The 15,364-nt window shown below is 41.8% G+C and overlaps 1 protein-coding gene across 2 annotated transcripts in view; it reads right to left on the reverse strand.

Moving 5' to 3' along the window:
* The window catches only part of STX18 (syntaxin 18), a 121,162-nt gene that overhangs the window by 80,257 nt on the left and 25,541 nt on the right, over window positions 1-15,364 (reverse strand). The window contains exon 1 of one of the 2 annotated variants that reach the window (XM_042984947.1): window positions 8,909-8,985. The exons of the other annotated variant lie outside the window; for it this stretch is intronic. Within the exon in view, the coding sequence (XP_042840881.1) occupies window positions 8,909-8,926 (18 nt within the window). The 5' untranslated portion in view covers window positions 8,927-8,985. Of the gene's footprint in view, window positions 1-8,908; window positions 8,986-15,364 lie in introns of those variants that run through there. 2 annotated transcript variants of the gene reach the window in all.

Genomic DNA, 15,364 nt, shown 5'->3' on the forward strand with positions numbered 1-15,364 from the left:
TCTTCATCACTTGGTATTACAAAAAAATGTGCCTCTTCAACCATATTTCAAATTTCTTGTTTTATAACTTTATTTTCTGCTTGTTGTGGATGGTTTATGAAATATGCAAAATATAAAGAAGAAAAAAAAATCAACCCATAATATCATCACCTAGAAATAAGCTTTTACCGCTTTGATATATTATGACCCATTTTGTGCACATATCCTTTCTGTAACTGAAACCATTATGTATACAAGTCTATATTCTATTTATTTTAATTGACACCATAATGAGCACTTTCCCATGTAATTAAAATTTCTTCTAAAAATTACTTTCATGGCTATATACATCTCATTGTTTAAATTTACCATAATTTGACTTCCTCTATTGCTGAATGACTAGGCTGTTTCCTCTAATTTGTCACAAGGATAAATTAAGCTGTAATGAACATCTTTTTGCTAAACCATACCAGAATATTTTTGCATACCAAAACTTTATCTGATTCTGATTCCTAAGATAAAGAGGAATTGCAAGGCAAAAAGTTACCAACAGCTTTAAATCCTGACCTGCATCGCCAAACTGTCTCCCAGACAGGAGGGGATCTCTCGGCCTCACCCTCACCGGCCCCCCAGGCCCTGGCACTGGGCGGGGTTGAGCAAGAGTGCTGCCGATCAGTACTCGCCCCGCCCCCCACCCCGCTTTCTGTGCCTGTGCAGAACGACTGCATTTAAAACAGTAAACAACTCGATTATCGTGGTATCACTAATCCCAATTTTTTGGCTCAACCTAGGAATAATTTGCTATAATACCGGGTGAAGTGAGCCTTCAGTTTCCTCATCTGGAAAGAGGAGAGTCAGGTTAATCCGCCTCTAAGGCTCTGCTGAGTCCTAACGTTTTGTATCTTACCTGTCATAGTGCCGACACCCTGGGTGCAGGGGCCCACGGGGCACTGACAGAGGATTACAATGTAACGTAGCTCCTTAAAGCTGTTCAGCTGTTACTCATCTTGTTTTTCCTGGAGCAAATCATGAACAATAACTCTGCCAATTGGAAATACTTAAATACAATTGCCATACTGTTTTATAAAAAGAAAGATAGGATTTACTTCTGGTATTTAAATACACAACCTAGCTTTTGATTCTCAACTCAGGCTCTATAAAACTAGATGCAACAGCTGGAAATTCTGATTCAAAATTACGACTTCACGGAAAACCAGACGCTCCATGGAAGATAAGGTTTCCTGGAGAAGTGCAGCATTGTTAGAGGCCATCAAAAATCTGTATGAGATTTTCTTCAGAAAAACAGAAACCTCCAAGATACTACCGAGCATTAAGAATCTGCACATTAACAGAAAGATGAAGCCGCCAACCTGCAGGTCACGTTCCTTAGCAGCGATACAGCGAATTTATTTGATGCGCACACGTACAGCTCTTACCCTCCAGCCGTAACAGGCCTCAAAGTATCTGCAGGGTAACTCAAAATCACTGCACGTACAAAGAACACAAATGACAACACTATTGCTTTTAATCCTGTGAAAATTACGTTAGGTTGAAAAGTACTAAAAATACCCTAAATATTATTTCAGCAGCAAATTCAAGCTTACTAGGTCAAAAACCTTACATGTAAACACCACTATTTTCATTCTTGAAAATTAAAAATTAATTTCATAGCATATAATACCGTTCAGGAACGAAAACATTGTCCCTTTTGTATCGTTTCAAAGGAAACTGAAAAGGTTAATAGATTTGAAGTCAAGTTTTACGTAAACATTTTACATGAAAGCTCTCGCCTGAATCAGGAGAGAAAAATACGGCTCTTTTACTAGATGCCCGGAGTCGAGGAAACCGTGAGTGGCAAAACAGCTCACGTGCTCACACACGAGTCCCAGGAGGCCGGGGGCGGCCACCCCTGGGGGTACGGGCGGGACTTGCCAGGGCACACCCGCACACACCTGTAAGGGGGACCGGTGTCCAGGCCCTCGGCGTCCACACACACTCGCTCCCGAGGCGGCCCTGCCTGGGGGTCTCCTGAAACCCACAGCTCCCCCGCTCTGCTTTCCCATGCGCCCTCCACAAGCACCTCTCCCACTTTGTACAAGAAGGATGCAGCCGTCACCGCACCTGAATCTAACCATGGGACACCGTCCTACATGCACATAAACACGTCTAGTGAAGGAAACTTGGAAGTGCCGGGTGAGCTGAGACCGGGAGCGGCTCCGCTGACCAGACGAAAAACCCGCTGCGGCTCTCCGGGCACCCAACTTTTCTCACTAAACTCGATGAAGGAAGGATCGCACTGAGCTGTCATCTGACAGGTTATTTTTTAAAGTTCCGAGGGCATCTGGGCATGTCACTCAGAGGAAGATCAAAGAACTGCGTGCAGTGGCTGTGCCCTAACAAACTCCTTCCATTCTTCTCCATTTATTTATGCAAGCAACGTTTCTTAGCTCTCATGTTGTAGGAGATGAAAAGGAAGAACGCAGTGGATATTGGACGCTGTCATAGCCTAGAAAAGAGCTATATTCACCCACCTGCACATGATCTAGTTAAAAACATCTGTTGCCTTAAGAGCTTTTAAAATTTTTATTTACTTTTGAAAGAGACAGAGCATGAGCAGGGGATGGGCAGAGACAGAGGGACACAGAATCCGAAGTGGGCTCCAGGCTCTGAGCCGTCAGCACAGGGCCCGACGCGGGACTGGAACTCACAGACCGCGAGATCATGACCTGAGCCGAAGTCGGACGCTTAACCGACTGAGCCACCCAGGCGCCCCTTACATGCCCATTTTTATTGCACAGAGGTATGAGAGAGTGATCAAATGAGTGATCAAAGTTTCACTTTAAAATGTCGTTTTATAATATCCTGGAAATCATAACCTTTCAACTGAACTTACAATGACAAATTATAGATGTCACCTTGAAATATAGGTATGTGTGTGTGTGTACCTATTTTTGTGTGAAAGAATTTTTCAAATTTCTTTTAAAGGATAAATGAACAAAAATGCATAAAGGTTTATGGTCTGGTGGGGTGAAGAACACTGAACATATATAATTACACACGATTAAAATTCTACGAAGCAAACTCATAGGGAGACTATGAGCATAAAACAGAAGTGCCCAACCTAGTCTGGGGTGGGGGAGGGCCATGAAAAGTAAGCCTCAAGAGGACAAGGATTGCACCTGTCTTACTCACTTTTATATTCCCAGGGTCTAGAATAAACGACTGAAGGCAATGTTTGTGCTAAGAAATAAATAAAAATAAGGAATTGGCCTGGCAAAGACAGTGGAAGGAAAGGTGTTTCAGACAGAGGGAGCAGCATACGTAAAAGCTATGCAGCAGAGAACATGAAATGTTCAAGGAACCAAGCTGAATCATATCAGGCTCACAATCTGTATTAGAGATTTTTTTTTTTCCTAAAGAGGTAACTGGAAATTTTTTAATCAGGGAAGTGATATAATCAGGTTTATTTTTTTATATATTTATTATCTCTCAGGAAAAAAATATCTGTTGCTAATCAGGAAGAAAGTAGTCATTCATTCATTCATCAAATATTAACTGAGTGGTATTTGTGTCAGACACTATATTGGGCACTAGGATACAGGAGTAAACAGACAAGGAAGCCCTGCTAGAACTTGCAATGTATCAAAAAGGATTTATGTTAAAAGAGTGAAGAGAGAAGCTAATTGGGAGACTAAGAGAAAACACGTACTTGCAAATCATGGCTCTGACACAGGACGTGTGCCCAGAACATATAAAGACCTCTCTCACGCCTAATACCAAGAAAACAGTGCTCCATTTTAGAATGGGCAAAAGACTTGTACAGTCACCTCACTAAAGACGGCAAATAGGCACATGAAAGATGTATTGCGCCATTAGCCATTAGGGAAAGGCAAATTAACGTGCATTATCACTACACGCTTTCTAAAATTGCTAAAATAAAAAATGCTGCCAATACCAAGTGCTGGTGAGGATACGGAGCACCTGGCACTCCCACAATTGCTGGTGATAATACAAACTGGTATAGCCACCGTGAAAAACAAGATGGTAGTTAACTGTTTTCAGTAACAGTCTATCGAGATAGAATTCATAGGGCATATAATTCCCCCATTTAAAGTAGGCTGTTCAGTGGTTTCCAGTATGTTTACAAGTTGTACAACCATCACCCCAACAAACGTGTTTTGTTTTCCCCATACCTCCCCAAACCCTCCCAGCCTCAGGCAACCAATCTACCTCCCCAATGTCTACCAATCTATGTCCCTGTGGATTTGCCCATTCTGGACATTTCTTATGAATGAAATCATACTATATGTGGCCCTTTGTGACCATCTTCGTTCACCTGGCATGTTTTCAGGGTTCACCCATTTTGTAGTAAGGGTCAATACTTCATTTCTTTTCCTTGCCAATAATATCAATTGTATCTTATTTATCTATTCATCAGTTGATGGACATTCGGATTACTTTCGCTTTTTGACCATTATGAATAATGCAGCTAAGAACACTTGCGTACAGGTAGTTTTCTTATAACATTAAGCATATACTCACCATATGATCTAGCATTCCCACTTTTGGGTACTTGCCCTAGAAAAATGAAATTTATGCTCACCCAAAAACCTGTACACAAATATTTGTAGCAGCTCTATTCATAATCACCAAAGACAAGAAACAGCCCAAATGTCCTTGAACAGGTGATGGATGGCCACAGTACCTCCATATGATAGAATACTACTCAGTAATAAAGAAAGAACTATTGACAGATACACACACGTCTTGAATGAATCTCAAAAGGACTATGCTAACTGAAAGAAGCCCATTTTAAAAGAGTTAGATGCTATGTGATTCCATTTACACAACATTCTTGCAAACACAAAACTACAGCAAGGGAGACCAAGTTGGGCAGAGGGGTACAGGGAGACAGGTGTGGCTACAAAGGGATAACATGAGGGAGTTTTGGGGGAGTGATGAAACTGTCCTGGATCCTGATTATGAAATGGTTACCTCAAAAGAGAATGCGTGTGTGTGTGTGTGTGTGTGTGTGTAATGTTAAAAACCCACAGAACTATATAGCAGAAAGGTCAATTTTACTTTCTATTAATTTTTAAAATTTTACGTGAAAAATTTAAAGCTATGGTTAAGAAAAAAAGAAACTAATGGAAAGACACACACGGACTCTCCCAGCATCTTATGCTCCAGCTTTGGATAGTAAGCGTTCCTGAACTGCATGCCCATCATCACCCATCAGTCACCGTGCCAGAGAGCTGATCTCAGAACAAATGACTTTGGCCATCCTAACACAGATGGACAAGGTATTCTGAATCCAAATGTGGGTGTTTTTGCACTTAAATACTAGCATGCCTCCCATAACTGCTTGGGATAATTATGAATCATTACTAAATAAATCAATCACAATAACACCCCACCTAGAGTTTAAGACACAGGAATGCCTAGGTGGAAAGCACCTGATTTCAGGACTTTTTGCCCGGGGCTCATATCCTAAACCACTACTGATTTTTGTTTTCTGTGTGTTCAAGATGTCTTAAGTCTGTCAGGTGGCCTTTCCATACTTCCCATTTAAGCTGCTTTGGAAGAAAACAGCCTCTCTTTGGACCCCCCCACCCCCCTTCTTGCCTCTTGTTTATGCTACATAGCCTATATTTAACTTTAGATGATACCAAACAACTTCCAAGTTTGAAAATCCAGGGTTTTGGGTTACAGTGAGAAACACAAGGAAACATCACTTTAATTATGTAGATTTTATATATGAAGTTTATTACTCTGAAGCAAAGACTGAGTCCAAAACTTCAGGAGGTGGCGGGGGTGGGGGGACAGAAGGGAGGAGTAGTACACCCCAAAATGTCAGGATCATTATTCTAAAATCAACAAGAAGGAGTTGGGGCACCCAGGTGGCTCAGCCAGTTAGGCGTCTGACTTTGGCTCAGGTCATGATCTCACGGTTCGTGAGTTCGAGCCCTGCATCGGGCTCTGTGCTGACAGCTCCAAGCCTGGAGCCTGCTTCGGATTCTGTGCCTCCCTCTCTCTCTGCCCCTTGCCCGCTCACACTCTGTCTCTGTCTCTGAAAAATGAATAAACGTTAAAAAAAATTCTAAATCAGGGGCGCCTGGGTGGTGCAGTCGGTTAAGCGTCCGACTTCAGCCAGGTCACGATCTCGCGGTCCGTGAGTTCGAGCCCCGCGTCAGGCTCTGGGCTGATGGCTCGGAGCCTGGAGCCTGTTTCCGATTCTGTGTCTCCCTCTCTCTCTGCTCCTCCCCCGTTCATGCTCTGTCTCTCTCTGTCCCAAAAATAAAAAACGTTGGAAAAAAAATTAAAAAAAAAAAAATTCTAAATCAACAAGAAGGAGCTGGTTGGTAACCAAAACTGAATTGAACTTGGGAGTCAAAAGACACCAATTTGAATGATCATGGTTTTGCTTATAGTCTAGTCAGACTCCAAACAGATAATAAATAATAACCATAGTATGTTAAAAATAACATAATAAACAGTGTCAGTAAGGTATGTTAAATGGTGATAAGTGTTATGGGGAGAAAAAAAAAGTAGTAGAGTAAGTGAAGGGAAATCAGGTAGAATATGGGGAAAAGCTAGGTTGAACGTGGGGAAAGAGGTGAATTCTAATTGTAACGGGGTGGTCAGGATGGTCGCATTGAGAAGATGATGTGTAAGGACACGTTTGAAGGAGGGGAGGTTAGCCACAGAGTTAGCCACACAGATATGTGGGGAAAGCATTCCAAGTCCAGGGAGCAAGTCCCCTAAAGTTCCCTAAAGGCCCAAAGACAGGGATATTCCTAGCATGTGTCTACTAGAAACCTCCAAGCAGAGATGTCAGGCAGGTAATCAAACAGAGAGTTGGGAAGAGAAGTCTAAGCTGGGAATAAAAACTGGAGAGTTAGTGGAATTCAGATAATAGTGCTGTGAGGCTGGATGAGATCATCATCATCATTCTTTGAACAAATATTTAATGAGTGCCTGTGTGTCAACTCTGTGCCAAAGAGAGGGGAAAGAGAGAGAAAGAAACTCAGCCTCACAAAATACTCCACGGTTCAACTCTAGTTTAAACAGAGCAATTGAGGGGAGGCCAGGGGGAAAGAAACAGAGAGATAATCCCCAGTCATGGTTTAAAAAAAAAAAAAAAAAAAAAAAAGGCCAAAGAAAATTTAAAGAAAGATTTAGTGTAAAATGTAGGTTAATACTAAATCTGATTCTTAAAAAAAATTTTTTTTAACATTTATTCGTTTTTGAGAGACAGAGGCAGAGCATGAGCGGGGGAAGAGGCAGACAGAGGGAGACAACAGAATCCGAGGCAGGCTCCAGGCTCTGAGCCCTCAGCACAGAGCCCGATGCGGGGCGCGAACTCACAAACTGCAAGATCACGACCTGAGCCAAAGTCGGTCAACTGACTGAGCCACCCAGGCGCCCCGTTACTAAATCTGATTCTTAATCTCGGTGTTAAACTGCAGGGCTCTCTATGCGCAAAGTCTCAGATCATCACTGACACTGCTCATCAGCCTGTTCATTGAGAAATCCACGAAGGGGAGTCGGAACGTACCTTCTTTCTGAAAGTTTCAAAGAGGAACTTTGGCTGCCCAACCCACGTAAATACAGATGCTGGCTGTGCCTCCCGCCAGCAATGCTAGATCAAGGCTGTTCCAAGACAGCGTTAGGTTTAGTTCCACATATCTGAACTTTTCTTTTCATCATAGCTGTTCATAAAAATGGGTATTTCATTCCTCCTGTATGAGCCGAATGTGGACCTCAAGAGGTATTTTATTTTATTGTTTTTTAAATGTTTATTTATTTTTGAGACAGAGAGAGACAGAGCATGAACGGGGGAGGAGCAGAGAGAGAGAGGGAGACACAGAATCCAAAGCAGGCTCCAGGCTCTGAGCTGTCAGCACAGACCCCGACACGGGGCTCGAACCCACGGACCATGAGATCGTGACCTGAGCCGAAGTCGGACGCTTAACCGACTGAGCCACCCAGAGGCCCCTCAAGAGGTATTTTAGAGAAGACAGCATAATTTTGATGCAATACTAACAGCGACTCATGAGTGAGTGGGCTTTGCTTCAAAAGTTTGAGTTTGGAATATGTTGTTTAGGAACCCAAGAGACAACAAATGTCCATCCGAACCTGGGTGGCAGCTGAATTAACAGTCCCTCTAAACCCAGGGGATGGGATATCTGTACATGAGGTCAGCTATGTGCTGGAAACTCTGTTCAATGTGGGACTGAAATGTGTGACAATAACCAAACTACACTCACGGTTTATGTATACCACCAGGTTAGTTCAGGTTCTCTTGAAAGGAAACTAATTCTAGCTAACTTTCAAAAAGTGCAGAAGGGGAGAGAGGTACTGAATGATGCTAAGGTTATTCAACATGTTGGCAAGACGGATTAAAATTCAGGGATTATCAACGTAAGCCCCCTGACCTTTTGAGCCAGATAATTCTGTGTGATACGGGAGCTGTCCCAGACACTGCAGGATGGTTTAGCAGCCTCCCTGGCCTCTACCCACTAGATGCCAGCTACAGCTCTCTAGCTGGGACAACTAAAAATGTCTCCAGACGTGACCAAATAACCCCAGGAGGAGATAAAACGGCCCCCAGTTGAGAAGCCCTGGTTTAATGAAAAAAACACGGGAAAGGGAACGACTGAGCCGGGCCTCTGAAACCACTGGAAGCAGAGACTGAAAACACCTTTGATTTCTAAGTCCTTTTTCTCTGCATTTTAGCTCCATTCTCAGCAATGGACACATGGCCACCAAACAGCTCCTGAGTTTTGTTCGTTAAAATCTAGGCCTCTGAACAAAGAATGAGTCTCTTTCCTAATTCCAATTTTTAAAAACTCCTAGGGAGGGATTCCGATTGCTCTGATTTGAACCTGGTCTGGGACCTGGAGGGGAGGGGGTGAGGGGGTGTTACCTGGCAACACGGCAGCATCCGCTGAAACCACCAGTTTGAAGTCAGAGGCGGGATCAGTTCCCAAAAGGAAGAAGGTGCTATTGGTGATAAAAGGTAGGTTTGAGGACAAAGAAAAAATAACAGGTATGTACCACAACCATTTAATATTGGATAATCAGCATAACCACTACAAATAGCCACGGTTATTAACAGTTCTTCACAATATTGAACTGGATTTGTGAGTAAGGTACTCTAGGAAGCATTTGAGTCTACTGGGAGACCATTATTAATTTTTGGATAAGTGGGCAGAGGACATAATATCTATCCTATGCTCGCGGCTGTTTTGTCACTGATGTATTTTAAAGTGAATTTCTGGACGGTACATTTAAGAAATCCACAGATGAAATCTGGGAATATTACTATTACTATAATATTACTGCCCACAGTCAGACATGACAAAGGACTGACGGTTGGTATGCTTTGTGGGTTACTAACAAAATATACTTTTAACATGTGACTCTGCCTAAGTCAACGGAAGACCATGATTGAACAACCATTGCCCAATTTGTGGGCTAACAGAAAACCAAATGTTTGCCTTGAAACTTTCCAATTGGGTTCAAGAATAAAACCCAGGAATAAGATAATATACACATCAAAAGGACATAATGCATTCAATTCAGAATTAAATGAAGAAAACAGTCTAAGTTAAAAAAATTTTAAGACTCTCCCAAAGACTAAGAGGAGATAGGACAGAGGAAATCCTTCCTGCTTCTCTCATTAGCAACTCCCAGAAATTATCTTCTGTGTTCATTCAAGAAGCACTTGCCCCTCGAGTAGAGATGGGGCAGGGGCGGGGCAGGGCGGGGCGTGGGTATACTAGCCTGAATCACAAATCTCAGCTTTGCCTCTCGTGGCCAGAACTCCTAAGGGGCTTTGCATGCATCTGTGATCTCCACAGAAGTAGGCTCGAACACCTGATTAGAACCTTATCTCGGAGGAAGCACCCTTTATTGGGCCACAGTTAAAGGAAGGACGGAGAAAACAGTCTAAAGGTGTAGAGGAGTCCTTTCAGTCAGCTTGATAGGAGTTGGGCCTAATGGTCACAGCCCTCTCTGTTCTTGGCTCTGGGCTATAGTTGGTTTTTGGGGCTACACACCCCAGGGAGCAACATAAAGAATTCATAATATTTTCGAGGCCCATCACTGGATTACTTAAATACGGCACCGTGGAAATCTCCAAAATCCCACGGTTACTAACAATCACATTTCTTCATTTTAAACAGACACCCAACAAAAAGGAATAACCAAGATTCTTCATCCTCCAATGGGGAAAAAGTGGCCCCACACTTAACAGCTTCACTGCCAAGCCAGAGGTCAGGAGGTCTCCTTGCTAATGCAGTAATAATGTGCCAGTTGGCTGTGATCAAACAACCATAAAGTTCTATCTTTTCTTATAAAAGACTGATGTTCAATCATTGCTTTTACAAATGACATGATTTCTCTCCACCTTGGAGAAAAGCATGCAAATATGTGAGTCAGTACTGGAGGGAAAACTGTAAGATTCCACCTTCCACCGCGGGGGACAATCCAGCCTAAAGAGAAATGATGGGCAACCCTCAGACTTCAAAAACCACGAGGCCAAGACCTGTACACTATGACTTCACTGCATCAAGCAGCACCCCGAAAGTGTTCCACAAATGTACGCCGAGCGATTACTTCTGCAAGGCTTCTCCATGAGTCAGGAAGACTCGTAGATACACAAATCAGAGCAATGTTTCTCAATCTTCTCACTACAGATGGGAAAGCAGTTGCATAAATAATGTCGCAAGTTAAGCAATCAACTTGTCAAGCTCGGCAACAGATAGTACAACTTCAATGGAAAACAGACTTCATGAGTCAAATTCATTTTATCATTGTTCTCATTTTTAAAAATTTACAGTAAGAAATAAAAATGTTCTTTCTTTCAGCTATTTGGTTATGGTAAAAAGAGACAGAGAGAGAACACTGAAGTGTTGTTTAGATGCGATTTCTATTAACTTTTAAGGATCCTTCACTCCCAACCTTTCAATACTAAGGACCCTGAATGGATGATCCACTTTGTCTCTATTTTTCAACACAACCATTTATTTAATGTTAATCCCTTTTATTTAATCTTAATACCTTAGGAAATGGCTTCTCAACTCTTCACTGAAACTATTCTCTACATGATAACCGGCTGGTCTTTCCTCTGTTGCATGATTCTTAACCGATTATTTAATCAAAACTCCCTCTTCCTTGGGATCCATGGTATTCTAATCTGTACCCTTTACCCTCTGAAGGCGCACCCCAGGAAGAGTCCTGGCACCTGGCTAAAGGAGCTCTTTTTAGCACCTTTCTCCCTAAATTTGACCTGTGGAATTCACAAACGTCCACAAGGCAGCATATGCAGGAAACACGGCATATGTTTTGTTGGGTGAATGCACCGTTGTCTTAGGAATGTTCTCCTCCCATACTCACTGTTCAGTATTCAATGACCTCACTCAGCCTCAGCCACCCAAATTACCCCGGCAACTCCTTAGTGTTTTCTACTACTTTTGCCATTATTGTTATATATAATCAGGTATGTTTACATGTGTTTATTTGTGGATGCCTATCTTTGTGGCCCAGCGGCCTTCTGTGGCCTATATTAATAAAAGCTAATATTTATTGAACATTTACTATGAACGGACACTACTCCTAACTATTTTTGTAACAACCCTATGAGGCAGGCACTTAAAACCCCCATTTTACCAAGGAGAAGACTAACACACACAAAGGTGAAATGACTTGCCTGAGTTGCACGGCCAGAAAGGGCCAAAGCTGGGGCTTGAAATCGAGGCAGACTAGAGACCAGCATCTCTGTGTGCCACACTCACTGTGTGTCTTTACACTGGCCCATTGTTTTCTCTTAGATGATGTACTTGGTGGGGTACCTGGGTGGCTCAGTTAAGTGTCCAACTTCGGCTCAGGTCATGATCTCAAGGTTCGTGAGTTTGAGCCCCACATCGGGCTCTGTGCTGAGCTCAGAGCCTGCAGCCCGCTTCCGATTCTGTGTCTCCCTCTCTCTCTGCCCCTCCCCTGCTCATGTTCTGTCTATCTGCCTGTCTCTCTCTCTCTCTCTCTCAAAAATAAATATTTTAACAAATGTAGATGATATACTTGTCAAAGGCAAGCACTATTTTCTTCCCAACTATTCTCCCAGTGCCCAGTAGAGCGCTCGGACAAAAATAAGGTATGTTAACTACACGAGTTCAAGATTTATACTTTGACTGCATTTCTTTTATTTCTTTCACTTGATTCACTATATTCATTCAACAAATAAATTCTTTTTTCATTTCTATTATGACCACGTGCTATAGACTGAAAACCAAACAGGATATGGCCAGTGCCCTCAAGAAGTAGGGAAAACTAACAGTCAACATTGCAGTTATAACAGACATAATTACAGGCTGTGTCATTTCGGCCAATGAACAAACTAGCACAATTTTCTATGGGTCCAGAATGTATATAAAAATAAAATTTATAAAATATTTACAAAGAACTTTGATGTACCGGGGGGTAGGGTGACGAAACCCTGATCTGAATTATTGTCCTGCCACTTTGGGGCTTATGGTTCCAGTCAAATCAAGTTGGGTTCTCTGAAGCTCATGTCTCTTACTCATCTATAAAACAGGGAGGCTTTCCTAAAAGGACTGTTAAAATCAAGTGAAAATGGCAAAATGGAACATTTTTAAGAAACGCTGGCTATTATACACATACTGAGACCTCACATGAGCCCCATAATAGCACAACCCTTTGTCAACAGAGCAGAAAGCAATGTCCTCAAATATAAAAAACATGATTTCTCCAAGACTACGTTCAGTTAAGTACAAATACCGGGCAAGTGCAAGTATATAAAACAGAAGGTGTAGTTTGGAGCAGTAAGGTTTCAAAGGAATGGATCATTTTTTTAAAAGAAGAGTAATTGGCTGGCTGAAAGGAAAATGGAGGGTGTTGAGGACGGGGCATCACCTGTCTAGAGTCATCTAGGGAAATAAGACCTATATGATGAAATGGCATAAAAGGAAAAGGAAAGGGAGAGAAAGACTAGCAGTGGGGCGCCTGGGTGGCTCAGTCGGTTGAGCATCCAACTCTTGATTTTGGCTCAGGTCATGATCCCAGGGTCGTGGGATCGAGCCCTGCGTTGGGCTCCGTGCTGAGTGTGGAGCACTTGAGGTTCTCTCTCTTCCTCCCTCTCTCTAAAATTTAAAAAAAAGCGGGGGGAGGCTTGGATGATCTTTAAAAAAAAAAAAAAAAAAAAAAAAAAAAAAAAAAAAGGGATATAGTGACCAAGCCAGGGAGAAAGGGCAAAAGGCAGACAGAGAGTCTATCATTCAGCCAACAAGGAGCAAGTGCTTGCCACAAGCCAGGCATTGTGTCTGATGCGGGAATACAATGGGAGAACATAACACACGTTCAGCCTTTGATCTGAAGAAGCTCATAGTCCAGTGGGAATGGCATAAACAGGTTAAAAAAAAAAAAATACAAAAATCCAAACCGCGCGAAGCACCATGAAGAAAGTAGCATCAGGGGCCCACATGTTATGTACGAAAGGAGGACCTAGGAGGGAATGCAGGTCTAGGAACTGGGTAGACAAAGAAGCAAGAACGTTTTTACTGAAATCGGGTGAGGGAGTAAATGAGAGGATCCAAGGGGCCTCTCAATTCCGTACTTAAGAAGACTAATCTTTCACCTTTTCTGTGAAGACCCTAAGAAGCATGGGGATGGGAAGGAGGCAGTTGCTGTCCTACTTACTGTTCTTGAGCAATTGTCTCCTAGATCTATAAAGCATAAGGTGTCTGTAATCTTTGGGTTTCACTTTCCCAGTGTAATTCTCAGAAAGCACATCCAGGCCACCAGGTAAAACTACTTCTCTCCCCCATGACAGATTCCTTAAAACGTCCAAGGACAGCAAAACCTCAATGAACACAACTTTAAAAAAAAAAAAAAAGAATGTGGCATACTGGGAACGGCCATAAAGTTCCTAGAAAAATTCATGCTCTAATATGCAATGATTACAATCCAATAAATACCTCAAAATGTGTGCTTCCAATGCTAACTGGAAGGTGACTGACCTTAATACCAAGTAGTGGGGGAAAGGAGCACTGACGACTGCATAAGCACTCTCAAAACTGCTCATCTTTCTGTTCATCGTGTGTTTTAAGAGAATCTTGAATGGCCAAGATTCCTAGATAAAATGTCAATGTTTTGAACTGGCCATGGCATTTCAAATTCTCACTCAAAGATTCATCAAATCATAAGCGAACTTATTAAGAGAAACGGTTTGAAGGGGGTTTTCAACACTACGCACTGAATCTCACAATGAATACCAGCCTGATGAGCAAATGTAATAAAAATGTGTAAGGAGAAAAAAACCTGTAAGACATATTTGATAAAAGAGAGATGTTTTAGCAGCAGTCTACATGCATTTTTAAAAACATCCTATCCAGTGTGCAAAGCAACTGAAAATTACCTGAACTATAGTTTTCTAAGCTGAAGAGGAAAATAAATTATTTTTCCTAGCACATAAAGAAGAGTTCTAGTCAGCAGCAATATTTTAAGGGCTACTTAAAAAAAAAAAAATCTACTCAGGGTATAATCCCCTCCCCCACCCCGCAGTCTTGTCTCCAGTGCAAATTATTGATTTGCAGGCATAAGTATTCAGAAAACAAACATCTGATTATAGCATAAGGTACTGCTGATACAAAAGCCTTTGTGATGAGAAAACGCAAGATCTCAAATCTAAGAAGGTAAAACACCAAGTAGCAAAAATGAATCTTTTAGGAACTATCAAGCCAAACAAAAAATAAAATTAGATATAAATTCAAGTTTTAGACTGTGGTCAATTGAGGTCTAGACAAAACCCTATGTTTGTTCACTGCCTAGTCTCCAGTCTGCTCCAAGTTTGAAAAGGTAATTGAACACAGTCTATAATTACTGGATTAGACACAGATGGGCTCTGTACATTTCAGGGGGAAAAAAGCACTGTTTTGATTCATTTTATGATTGCCTGTAAGGTCAGACTTTTCAAAATGTACTTTCATCTGTTAAATGGTTTCTCAAATTCCCTGGGGTATATCTTCAATAACTGTGATGTTTTAAGCAATTTGGGCCTATCAGATCCTGTCTTTGAATGTAACTAGCTGCCCATTTTCTAGTATTATAAATGTGCATGTAGGTTAATTGCTACATCTCTTACATATTTTCTGAAGTTGCAGTTTTGGGGGAAAAACTGAAAAACTGTACCCCTTTTCCGACAGGAATTGATTATGTTGGTGGAAATTTCCAAAGCAGGGGGAAAAAAAAACACAACTTAGGTATTTGATAATAAATGATTTAGGGTCATCTAAAGACGATGAAAAATATTTTCTACCTGACTCAAGTGAAAAACAGAAACAAGGAAACATCAACTTTTGGACAA

The sequence above is a fragment of the Panthera tigris genome, chromosome B1 (assembly GCF_018350195.1).
Source record: "Panthera tigris isolate Pti1 chromosome B1, P.tigris_Pti1_mat1.1, whole genome shotgun sequence".
Classification (NCBI taxonomy): domain Eukaryota; kingdom Metazoa; phylum Chordata; class Mammalia; order Carnivora; family Felidae; genus Panthera; species Panthera tigris.